Here is a 13188-nt window from a genome sequence, read left to right on the forward strand (position 1 = left end):
TTAGCGCAAGTCCGTTTTTAAATGTTTTTGTTATTTCGTGACAAGGATTAGGTTGTCAATGAAAAGACGATTGGTATGACTGTAGCTTACAACAGATATACAGAGTTAATACACAAAATAAAAACTAAGAAAAAAAGTTAGAATTAAAAGAGGGTATAAAAATAAATATATGGTAAAAACACCAAAGAAAATTAAAGACAAACCATTATATTCAGTTATAACAAAAAATATGAACTGAAAATGACTCAGAAGAAGACAAAAGTACAAACTTAAAAACATTGCAACGTGTAATTGTCAATTTACTGATGTAAAAAAGGCGGCCTTCCCAATTCAGGAATGACGGTGACAACAGACTGACAGACAGAACACTGATAAGAAGCTAAGATGGGGGAGCTGTTTGGTCGATGAAATACACAGACCAATCAATCAAAGCAATAGAACAGGGCCAGTGACTCAGTCTGACTGGAAGGAAGGACATAAGCTGGGCTGCTGATGACAGAGCTTGACCTACAGAGGCTCATCCACGTTTCCTGAAAGAGGAGGGGCCACCCCAATGATGTGACATGCTTGGATGAGAGACCCCTCCCAAAACAGTGAGTTCTTCTTAGCTGCTAACCCGGAGAGACAGTTACAGTCCGTAGAAGATGAAAGACAGGCTCTTACCGTTCACCCCCCTTTCACACATTCAGTATTTCACCATTCAGTATTTTATTATTCAGTATTTTACCATTCAGTATTTTATTATTCAGTATTTTACCATTCAGTATTTTGTCATACAGTATTTTACCATACAGCATTTTGATATTCAGTATTTTACTATTCAGTATATTGTTATTCAGTATTTTACTATTCAGTATTTACATTTGCATTTTAGTCATTTAGCAGACGCTCTTATCCAGAGTGCCTTGCTTAAGGGCACAGACAGATTTTTCACCTAGTCAGCTTGGAGATTCGAACCAGCAACCTTTCGGTTACTGGCCCAACGCTCTTAACCGTAAGGCTACCTGCCGCCCCCTTTTGAGTTCAAAGGGTCCATAACCGTACTATGTGGGTTCCTTGCTTTCAAAGCTTATCTTTTGTGTTTATTCCGTTTCCTTGTTTTGTGTTTATGACCGGGAAAACCAAGATAGTGTATCTGAGTTTCAAAGGACACACTTGGTGTACAGTATATAAGGTTATGACTAGATTGATAGGAGTGCACAATGCCGACTTTGGGCATATCACCGGCATGTTTTGACACATACATGGCCCTCGACAGCATGTGTGTGGTATCCTATTTATCAGCATACATGTGCTGTCTGTTATGTATGTGTATCCAGTGTGTATGTGATACTGTATAATACACTGTTCATTAAGGCAGTTAGTTACTTTGTGCGTTGCTAGCAAATTACAAATCTCTTTTTCCTAGTATAGAGTGAATACATTATTTATTTTGTGTTTACATGCACAATGCTGAAATGGTGACGACATGCAAAGGTCCATTACCTAGTCCCAGTCGGCTGGGAGACGAATCTCTACTGCAGCCCTGGCTGCGAGGGACTTTGCTCCTCTTGTCTGCAGGGGTGCTGGAGGTTGCGGGGGGCCTGCTGATCCTCCCGTACCCAGACGAGTGGCCCAGAAGCTTTCCAGGGGAACTGGAGCGACTGCCAGCTGCAGGAAGGACAACACACAGGAGTCACAGGCAGAGAGTGAAACGATACACCCTTTCAGACACGATGGGTCACAGTGAGCAGAGCGACGCACCTCTTCATGGCATGCTGGGAAGGTTCTGTCACGGCTCAAAGCTGAATTCCCTCATTTTCTATCTCCTTCTTTCTGGGGGAATATTTCATTACTTAAATGTTTCTAATGGCATATGTCACTTTTATTGTAGTAATAAAATAATCATATACAACTCTTAGCAGACACTTATCTAAAGCCACTTACAGTACAGTGAGTGCATAATGTGCATGTGATTCCAGTGGGAATTGAACCCACAACTTTGGCTTTATTAGCGCCTCACCAACTGAGCACATATCTCTGTGTGTTTACAGTGCCTTGGTGATTTGGAGGGGAATAATCCACAGAATGTCAAACCAACACTTGAGGTAATGGGACCAATAACATTCTCGTTCTATCCTAACATAGATATTGGATTTCAGCTTTGATGAGATAGATAGGGAGGGACATACAAACAGTTCATAAACAGTTGCAGGACAAACAGGATGGGTTGAATCCAGGGTCTAACTGGGCTGTGGGAAAACCAACCAGTGATTACAACAACAACAACAACAACGGCATCAACAATGAAAACAGTTCAGAGAACACAGACAACAATCAACAATTGACAACAAAATCTACCAATCAAAACACTTGTGAGACTGTAAAATAATAAACATGCACTTGAGTTGAATGGAGCATGCTGGTATGACATGATGAGCCTAAAACTAAAATAATGAATTGATTGACATGCAGAGATCTGCACAGGAGGAAGGGACGGGACTAAGAACTGGATGCTTTACTCTGATTGGATGAAGTCCGGGCCTTACCACCGCCAGTGGGGTTAGCAGATCTGGATCCTGTGGTTGTTATGGTAGCAAGCGGCAGAACAGGACGTGAAAATAAAACGGTCAAATGTGACAGGGAGTAGTGTTAGCCCAGCATGCACTGGACCAGATGTTAACTGTGCATGTCATGTTACATCGAGGCTTCAGAGAGAGAGAGGGACAGAGGGAGAGAGAAAACCACAAACACATCTTGTGAAAGGGTGTACTAATAACAGGCGCTCCAAGTTCCTTCAGGATGATAAAATGTATGAGGTAAAACATCACACAGACTGACGAGAGAAACTGAAGAGAACCTAGTATATAAACTGAAGAGAACCTAGTATATAAACTGAAGAGAACCTAGTATATAAACTGAAGAGAACCTAGTTGTCACGACTTCCACCGAAGGTGGCTCCTCTCCCTGTTCGGGCGGTGCTCGGCGGTCGTCGTCGCCGGCCTTCTAGCTGCCACCGATCCATTTTTCCTTTTCATTTGTGTCTGTCTGTTTTGTCACACCTGTGTTCTGTTAGTTGGAGGTGCTCATCTGGGAGTCGAGACGGCAGGCCGAGCACTGTTCGGACACCCCAGGTGAGTCAGCACCAGGCTCACCCTGAGCCCCCTGTTGGTCACATGTATGTGTTCATTTCCCTTGGTTCAGATGGGTTTCCCTTGGTTCAGATGGACATGCCGTTCAGTGTGCACTCCCTAGATAGTCAACCATTAGGGTCAGGGGTGGTCAGGGAGGCCACGGCTCCACTGGACATGGTTACGCAGGGGGGTCATGAGGAGAGAATTAGTCTCTTCCTCATTGATTCTCCTGCGTTTCCAGTGGTGCTGGGGATTCCCTGGTTGGCCTTTCACAACCCCACTATTTCGTGGCAACAGAGGGCTCTAAAGGGGTGGTCAGAGGAGTGCTCAGGTAGGTGTGTGGGAGCTTCCATCGGTGCAACGACGGTGGAGAGTCCAGACCAAGTCTCCACCGTGCGCATTCCCCCCGAATATGCCGATTTGGCTATCGCCTTCTGTAAAAAGAGGGCGACCCAATTACCACCTCATCGACGAGGGGATTGTGCGATAAACCTCCAGGTAAACGCCGCACTTTCCAGGAGTCACATGTATCCCCTGTCCCAGGAGGAGACGTTGGCTATGGAAACATATGTCTCTGAATCTCTGAGGCAGGGGTACATTCGGCCCTCCACGTCACCCGCCTCCTCAAGTTTCTTTATTGTGAAGAAGAAGGAGGGAGGTCTGCGTCCGTGCATTGACTATAGAGGTCTAAATTCTATTACGGTCAGGTACAGTTACCTTTCACGGAGCACGCTTCTTCACAAAACTGGATCTCAGGAGCGCGTATAACTTGGTGCGTATCCGGGAGGGAGATGAGTGGAAGACAGCGTTTAGTACCACATTATGAGTACCTCGTCATGCCGTATGGGTTGAAGAATGCTCCAGCCGTCTTCCAATCCTTTGTAGACGAGATTCTCAGGGACCTGCACGGGCAGGGTGTGGTGGCTTATATCGATGACATTCTGATATATTCCGCACACGCGCCGCGCATGTGTCTCTGGTGCGCAGAGTACTTGGGCGACTGTTGGAGCATGACTTATACGTCAAGGCTGAGAAATGCGTGTTCTTCAAACAATCCGTCTCCTTCCTGGGGTATCGCATTTCCACATCAGGGTTGGTGATGGAGTGTGACCGCATTGCAGCCGTGCGTAATTGGCTGACTCCCACCACGGTAAAGGAGGTGCAGCGGTTTTTAGGGTTTGCCAATTACTACTGGAGGTTTATCCGGGGTTTTGGGCAGGTGGCTGCTCCCATTACCTCACTGCTGAAGGGGGGGCCGGTGCGCCTGCAGTGGTCGGCTGAGGCGGACAGAGCGTTTTGTTGCTTGAGGACTCTGTTTACCGAGGCTCCCGTGTGGCTCATCCGGATCCCTCTTTGGCATTCATAGTGGAGGTGGACGCATCCGAGGCTGGGATTGGAGCCGTGCTCTCACAGTGCTTGGGCGCGCCACTGAAGCTCCGCCCCTGCGTTTTCTTTTCGAGGAAGCTCAGCCCGGCGGAGCAAAACTATGACGTGGGGGACCAGGAGTTGCTGGCTGTCGTAAAGGCTCTGAAAATGTGGAGACATTGGCTTGAGGGGACTCAACACCTTTTCCTCATCTGGACTGACCACCGTAATCTGGACTACATCCGGGCGGCGAGGAGACTGAACCCTCGCCAGGCAAGGTGGGCCATGTTTTTCACCCAATTCAGATTTACGATATCGTATAGACCAGGTTCCCAGAACGCTAAGGCAGATGCACTGTCCCGTCTGTATGATACAGAGGAGCGGTCCATCGATCCCACCCCCATACTTCCGGCCTCTTGTCTGGTGGTGCTGGTGGTGTGGGAGGTGGACGCGGACATCGAGCGGGCATCTCGGTCGGAGCCTACTCCGCCTCAGTGTCCAGCTGGACGGAGGTACGTCCAGCTCCCCCATATTACCCTCGTTTCATGTGTCTCTCCTCAGGCCGGTGGTAGCTGGTCCGCTTCAAGAAGCTGAGGTGTGGGAGGTCACTCTGCCCCCCCCCCCAGACATCGAGGGGGCCCCGGCGTACGCAGTACGATCCATACTGGATACCAGGAGTCGGGTGAGGGGCCTGCAGTACCTCGTGGATTGGGAGGGGTACGGTCCAGAGGAGAGACGCTGGGTGCCGGTGAAGGACGTCTTGGACCCATCTCTGCTGAGTGAGTTTCACCGCCTCCATCCGGATCGCCCTGCACCTCGTCCTCCGGGTCGTCCTCGAGGCCGGCATCGGCGGGGGGGGCGGGGTACTGTCACGACTTCCACCGAAGGTGGCTTCTCTCCCTGTTCGGGCGGTGCTCGGCAGTCGTCGTCGCCGGCCTACTAGCTGCCACCGATCCATTTTTCCTTTTCATTTGTGTCTGTCTCTTTTGTCACACCTGTGTTCTATTAGTTGATTTCGGTGGGTTTATTACCTCCGCTGCCTGCTAGTTTTTGTGCGGGATTGTTTGTAAGTGTTACATTGTTAGGGGTGCGTGACTGCACCACAGGGTTTTCCTTTTCTCTCAGTAGTTGTACCGTTTTGATTTTGTTGTTTAGGAGTAGAGGTTTCTCCTCTGTGTGTAGCGTTACTTCCCTGTGTGTGGCGACTTTGTTTTGAGCGTGTCTCCCCTCATGTTGTTTGTTGCGTTGGGACTCATTTAATAAACATTTGTGCCACTGGGACTTCCTTGCTCTCCTGCATCTCCCTCCTACTAGGAGGTTCATAACACTAGTAAATGAACTGAAGAGAACCTAGTATATAAACTGAAGAGAACCTAGTATATAAACGGAAGAGAACCTAGTAAATAAACTGAAGAGAACCTAGTATATAAAGTGAAGAGAACCTAGTATATAAAGTGAAGAGAACCTAGTATATAAAGTGAAGAGAACCTAGTATATAAAGTGAAGAGAACCTAGTATATAAAGTGAAGAGAACCTAGGATATAAACTGAAGAGAACCTAGTATATAAACTGAAGAGAACCTAGTAAATAAACTGAAGAGAACCTAGTATATAAAGTGAAGAGAACCTAGTATATAAAGTGAAGAGAACCTAGTATATAAAGTGAAGAGAACCTAGTATATAAAGTGAAGAGAACCTAGGATATAAAGTGAAGAGAACCTAGTATATAAAGTGAAGAGAACCTAGTATATAAAGTGAAGAGAACCTAGGATATAAACTGAAGAGAACCTAGTAAATGAACTGAAGAGAACCTAGTATATAAACTGAAGAGAACCTAGTATATAAACTGAAGAGAACCTAGTATATAAACTGAAGAGAACCTAGTATTTTGGGGTGGCAGGTAGCCTGGTGGTTAGAGTGTTGGACCAGTAACCGAAAGGTTGCTAGATCGAATCCCCGAGCTGACAAGGTAAAAATCTGTCGTTCTGCCCCTGAACAAGGCAGTTAACCCACTGTTCCTAGGCCGTCATTGTAAATAAGAAATTGTTCTTAACGGACTTGCCTAGTTAAATAAAAATAAATTGTATATAAACTGAAGAGAACCTAGTATATGAGTTGGACTGCAGAGTGAAGGAAAAGCAGCCAACAAGTGCTCAGCATATGTGGGAATTCCTTCAAGACTGTTGGAAAAGCATTATAGGTGAAGCTGGTTGAGAGAATGCCAAGAGTGTGCAAAGCTGTCATCAAGGCAGATGGCTACTTTGAAGAATCTAAAATATATTTTGATTGTTCAACACTTTCTTGGTTACTACATGATTCCATGTGTGTTATTTCATAGTTTTGATGTTTTCACTATTATTCTACAATGTAGAAAATAGTAAATATAAAGAAAAACCCTTGAATGAGTAGGTGTGTCCAAACCTTTGACTGGTACTGTATATAAAGTGAATATGTAGTATGAGCTCACAGCAGACAGGATAAAGGTCATACAGGGGGTTTACATGAGAATGAGAGCAAATGGAGATGACATTGTGGATGGCTTCCCTGAGTTCAGACAGTGTGCTGTGAGGGAGTGAAATCGGTCTTGGGTTCTTTTGCTGACAGCGTGTGTGTGTGTGTGCGCACGCGTGTGTTTTACTCACGCTGGGACTGGGATACCATTTTGGCTCGGCTGCGCCCCCTGCTGTCAGTCGCAGTAGCGCTGGCTCCGACGGCACTGCCAGCGCTTGTCCTCCTCGTACGCACACGACCTGTAGAAAACAACACACACAGGGAGTTAGTAAGAGAGTTGAAGCCACTACACTACAAATGATACTGTATCCAAGCAGCTGTGCACCACAGTTCACCACGACACAAAACAAAGAAACTGCTTTAAACAGACGGTGACAAAAGATCTGGATGGGGGGGTTCTGAAACACAGACAAACATACTGAATATTTCTACACATTCACACATTCCCACAAAGAAATGCATTGGATCTGGGAAACGTTTGTCTAAAGCAACATCAAGACAACACAACTTTCTTTACAGTATGTTAAACTGTGCATGTTATAGACAATTTATTAGCAAAATCGCAAATAAAATGGCATTATCATATTTGCAATCCAGCCAAGTAATGTTCCTAAGAGCTAGGACAGCACATTGACTGATGCTGAGAAAGAGATTGGGGCGTTCAGATGTCTGCTAATTTTGGACTGTATTATCGAAAAAGTATTCTTACATTTTTCCAGCAAACCTCTCCAATTTTAGATACACAGACACACATGCGCTCACAAACACCACACGTTGAGAATATCTCTTTCCACAACAGCTGGGACTTGGCCCTAGATTAAGTAACACCTTAGCCCAGGGTTTCCCAAAGTTGGTCCTGGCGCCCCCCGGTGTACATTTTGTTTTTTGTCCTAGTACTACACAGCTGATTCAAATAGTCAACACTTGATGATGATTAGGTCAATTGAATCAGCTGTGTAGTGTTAGGGCAAAAACCAAAACATGCACCCAGGGGGAAACCCTGCCTCGGCCAATGACGAGTCTTATTACCAGACTTCACACACTGTTTAATAGAATGTGGGTAGAAGCAGTGACCTTCTATTCATTGGAAGATGTTTGATAAGCGAGGTTCTACTCAGTCAGAGTGTTGCACTAGATTCTAGAACAACTGCATTACACTACAGGATAGGGAAAGCCCTTTCTTTAAATGAACAACAAAGTCTATCAGTGATATCTAGATAATTATAAGAGTACGAAGAGGTAGAGGATCACCTTGAAAGGCAGGCAACACTAAACCTCAGCGACCTCTGACCCCTTAACACAGACCACTTACACACAGACAGAGACCAAAGGGTGGGTGAGTTTCACTGCATGCAACATTCACCTTTACATACCGTAATTTCCAGACTATTAAGCGCACCTGAATATAAGCCGCACCCACTTAATTTTTTTTAAAGTATTATTTTGAGCATAAATAAGCCGCACATGTCTATAAGCCGCAGGTGCCTACCAGTACATTGAAACAAATGAACTTTACACAGGCTTTAACGAAACACGGCTTGTAACAAAAATAAATAGGCTTTAACGAAACACGGCTTGTAACAAAAATAAATAGGCTTTAACGAAACACGGCTTGTAACAAAAATAAATAGGCTTTAACGAAACACGGCTTGTAACAAAAATAAATAGGCTTTAACGAAACACGGCTTGTAACAAAAAATAAAAAATTAGCAGTAAGCTTTAGTTGTCTTTTTGCACTGAGTCAATTCCTCACGCTGCTGTTTCCAACATCTTATCATCGACTCATTAACACCAAGCTCCCGTGCAGCAGCTCTATTTCCTTTACCAACAGCCAGATCAATCGCCTTCAACTTGAAAGCTGCATCATATGCATTTCTCCGTGTCTTTGCCATGATGAGGGTGACAAAATTACTACCGTAATCAGAATGATGGGAAGTTTGAGAGCGCTCGATTTAATCTAAACAGTAAACAAAAAAGTTGTTTGACCTTAACCCGTTCGGCAATTTCATTGGTCTAATGAAAGCTTCATGCAGCCAAAAAACTGAGCACGTCACAGAATGTGTTTTTTTGGAGAAAAATAAATTGAAAGCGGGAAAAATCCATATATTAGCCGCGTCATTGTTTAAGCCGCGGGGTTCAAAGCGTGGGAAAAAAGTTGCGGCTTATAGTCCGGAATTTACGGTACATAAAACAGAGTCCTTGCCCTTCGCTAATCCCTAATAAAGAAAATGTAAAGGATAACAATGTAAAGAGGATAACAAAATGAGTTGTGTGGGGGAGGAGAGGTGTTATGGTGTGCTGTGCTGACTGCACATGGTTATCTAACCCTGTCTCTCATCAGTCATCAATGATTATTACCATGTTGGTCAAACATGCAGACCTACCATATAAAACACTAAATAGGTTGTACGGTGGTGTGTAGACAAGACAGAAAAGAGGAGAGGCAGAGGGGGGAGGGGGCTCAGCCGAGCCTTTGACTGTCCCGACAGACGCAGAACACACAAACACACACACACAGATCTTACCAGTATTCATTTTACCAGGTGTGCCATCTTTTGGGCATAAATCAAAGGCGGGTGAAGAGAGGTATAGAGTTAAACATTAGTACCAGTTAGCCAAGAGAGAGAGAAAGAGAGAGAAATAGAGCGAGAGGGAGAGAGAAATAGAGCAAGAGAGAGAAAGAGGGATAGAGAGAGAGGGAGAGAGAAAGGGAGAAAAAAGAGAGAGAGGGAGAGTGAGAGCGAGAGAGAGAGGTGGGTGGGAGAAAGACGTCTCATTAGTAATGGGACAGTAAGCAGTACACTCCACAGGGACGTGTTAGGGAAAGAACAGAGGGACAGCAACTGGATTGCAGGACTCCTCAGTATCAAATTGCCCAAATTTGGGGGGTATGTGGAGAGTTTTTCATCATTATTATCAAGGACTTGAATATTTATATAATGGTCAGTCGTCAAATCAGAGTGATTATAGGCAGCCATTTGACATGTTTAGTTTAATTAGTTTACAAAACTTTGGAGCCTGTCTATCTGCACATTTTGGCCTTTTTGTCTGTTTCTTGTTTCTCTACAGAGCACAGCTTAATGATGTCTAACTTACAACCCTCACATGAATTCATATCTACACACCAGTGGTTTTCCGATTTTAATTTATACTGAATAATGTAATTAAGACATCATGGTGACTTTGAGAAATGACTGTTCCAGAACTGACTAGTCGGTTTGACTGCTTTGTGTCTCTTTCTCTCCATCCGTGTCACACACTGACTGTCACACACTGACAGTCACACACTGACAGCCACACACTGACAGCCACACACTGACAGCCACACACTGACAGTCACACACTGACAGCCACACACTGACAGCCACACACTGACTGTCACACACTGACTGTCACACACTGACTGTCACACACTGACTGTCACACACTGACAGTCACACACTGACAGTCACACACTGACAGTCACACACTGACAGTCACACACACCGTCCTCTGCTCCTCTCCCCCACCCGCTGAAACCACAAGAACAGTCCATTTAAGTTTTTTTTTACACATGTATTTCACCTATCTGGATATCCGGAGAAATATCATGATATCATTAGAATAATAAAATCATTTTAAATGTCCATTCCTAGTGTGTGTCTGGTTTACCTAGAGAGGCGTAGGAGCCTGGGGGCAGAGCAGCGGCTGAGCTGAAGGGAGAAGCGGAGGGCACGGTGACCAGACAGGATTTGGCGCTGGCCGCAGCGTTCACATCAATGTCACTACGGGAACGCTGGAGAGAACCGCCAGGGTTAGAGTTCACCCTGGAACTCACCATCTTCCCTGCCATCGGGAAGACAGGGAGAACAGGACAGGTAGAAATATCAACCTATCATACCAACACATTATACATTTCATTAGTCTGTATTTAGTCTCACAGAGGAAAAAAATATAATCGGATTTGCAAGAGAGACCTGACATAACCCACAAATAGAAAGAGGTGGCATGAAATAAACAACGTGTTGAGAAATGAATCCTGTAGCAGCTAGTACTCTTACCCCTTGTCATGCCGCCTCCTATGACACTCTTAACAGACAGGGGCCGGCTGAGTAGAGAGAAGGACACACCATTATGGAGTTATTGTAAACAGCTCAGTATCCCCATACTTCACACTACCAAAAACAAGACAAAACAATGTCATAGGCCAGGGCTCAGACCCCTCGGATGATGTACGGAAAAACATGATTCAAACTGCCAGTGACATCATAAAAGGTAAAGGTCTGGACACCAGTTCAGGGATCAGACCCCTCTGACAATGAGGATGAAGATCAGCTCACTCTCTCCAGTCGTTAAACTGGATCAACCGATACAATCTACCTCAGTGTGTCCATGAGACAGACAGATCCATTAGTGGTGTCTTCAAATCAATGATACATTTTTCCACATCATCATGAATCATATGAAGGGATAAATAGAGCGGAAGGGATGGAGGGAAGGGGGAAGTAAGGGATGGAGTGGTGTCTTGAGGCTCTTCTGAAAGGAGGAAGAGGAGCAGTCTGACTTGGGGAGGGAAGGAGGGGTGGATGGATGAAGGGATGAAAGTAAACAGGGATGAGGGAAGGAGGGAGGGATAGAGGGAGAGGTAGAAGGAGGGGTATCTTACTTGAGGCTCTCCTGAGAGGAGGAGGAGGAGCGGTCTGATTGGGGGAGGGACACGACGCTGTCAGAACTTTTCAGGTGAGACTGGAGAGCCTTCTGATAGGTCGACTCCAGGGCCTGGAAAAGATGCTCCGCCTCCCGGCTGTAGTGGCCATGGAAACCCCAATAACACCTATGGATGAGGGAGGGAGGGGGTGAAGGTTTGAGGTCACATAGGTCACAGCCCCTCATATCTGTACATGAACAGAATTGTCAGCACACATTTTCTAAAATGTTTACATTTTAGTCATTTAGCAGACACTGTTATCCAGAGCGACTTACAGGAGCAATTAGGGCTAAGTGCCTTGCTCAAGGGCACATCGACAGAGCCTTGTTGGCTCTGGGATTCGAACCAGCAACCTTTCAGTTACTGGCCCAATGCTCTAACCACTAGGCTACCTGCGACCCACATACCTCTGATAGGTCACTGGCGGGGAAAGTGACATACTGTATGAGACGATGCCCAGAGGAATTTATATTCGTAAAATATAATATAAAATATATAAATTATATTCGTAAAATTCGTACAATAAGAGACACCGAGAGATGTCATTTTATTCCATATTGTCATCCACTTGTCAGTCATGAAATCATAAAGCAATATATTACTGTTTACAAACTGCAAAGACCAATTCATTGTTTTACTGAGGACAAATTCAGACAAATTTACCAAATAAACAACCATAAAAACAGAACTTACTTTCTGGCCACGGACCTGGCCTCTGAGTCGGCATCATGGATCCCTTTCTTGATGGTCTCCGTCAGAATAGCCACGTGCCTGTTGGGATAGCAGGGAAACATGACAGAGACAACTTCAAGTACAGCAGCCAGGTAACCAAAACTACACCAATGGAGAGGACACCCAGAATTCCTCACCCCCCCCCTCTCCCCGAGACTCCTGTTAATACTCCTTTCTTCTCTCTCTCACTCTACTATCCCACAGCTCTTCTGCTATCCTCCACTCTCCTCCACGGGTGGAAAGTGACCACACAGCACGCTTTCTACATGCTTTTTAAACTCTCTGCAGGGTTGTCGTGGCAACCATGGGGGATGCTTCGTGGAGAGTCTGATGGTGAGGGCTCACTCCAGGCCTCCAGAATCATCAATTTAACTAGCAACGACCAGGGATCATCAGTGGTTCGTGTTCATGTCCTGGATAAATACAGTATTAGCATGCAGTTTATCCTGAAAGGGTGTGTGTTTACCTCTCCAGTGTGTGTGTCTGCCACTCCAGTAATAACAGCTCTAGGAACTCATAACTGCGCCTGGAGAGAGAAGACATGATGAGAATGAACACATTTATAAGGGAAACCTCAGGAAAGGATAGAAGATGTTCACACCAAATCATTTCACAGAGGATCTTTGAGTCTTTACCGTCTGACGGCCACTGATTTGGACGTGCAGTTACTAGTGATGATTGGGATGAGACGTGAGTAGTGTGTATGCTGGAAGAAAGAGGAGGAGGTCCCAGAGGTCTTCAGATACAGGTTATTTCACACCTCCCAGTGTCTTAACAACAC

General features: G+C 45.3%; 1 protein-coding gene across 26 annotated transcripts in view; it reads right to left on the minus strand.

Moving 5' to 3' along the window:
* The window catches only part of LOC106582358 (CLIP-associating protein 1-B), a 145406-nt gene that overhangs the window by 30317 nt on the left and 101901 nt on the right, over window positions 1–13188 (minus strand). For 12 of the 26 annotated variants that reach the window (XM_014165403.2, XM_014165401.2, XM_014165397.2 and 9 more), the window contains 10 exons: window positions 13043–13113; window positions 12874–12933; window positions 12369–12446; window positions 11634–11801; window positions 11029–11075; window positions 10640–10813; window positions 9514–9540; window positions 7120–7227; window positions 2502–2558; window positions 1486–1650 (listed from right to left, as the gene is read on the minus strand). In XM_014165403.2, the coding sequence (XP_014020878.2) occupies window positions 1486–1650; window positions 2502–2558; window positions 7120–7227; window positions 9514–9540; window positions 10640–10813; window positions 11029–11075; window positions 11634–11801; window positions 12369–12446; window positions 12874–12933; window positions 13043–13113 (955 nt within the window). The remainder of the gene's footprint in view (window positions 1–1485; window positions 1651–2501; window positions 2559–7119; window positions 7228–9513; window positions 9541–10639; window positions 10814–11028; window positions 11076–11633; window positions 11802–12368; window positions 12447–12873; window positions 12934–13042; window positions 13114–13188) is intronic. The other 14 variants (XM_014165396.2, XM_045704768.1, XM_045704765.1 and 11 more) reach the window with 4 other exon arrangements.

Source organism: Salmo salar, chromosome ssa21 (assembly GCF_905237065.1).
Source record: "Salmo salar chromosome ssa21, Ssal_v3.1, whole genome shotgun sequence".
NCBI lineage: Eukaryota > Metazoa > Chordata > Actinopteri > Salmoniformes > Salmonidae > Salmo > Salmo salar.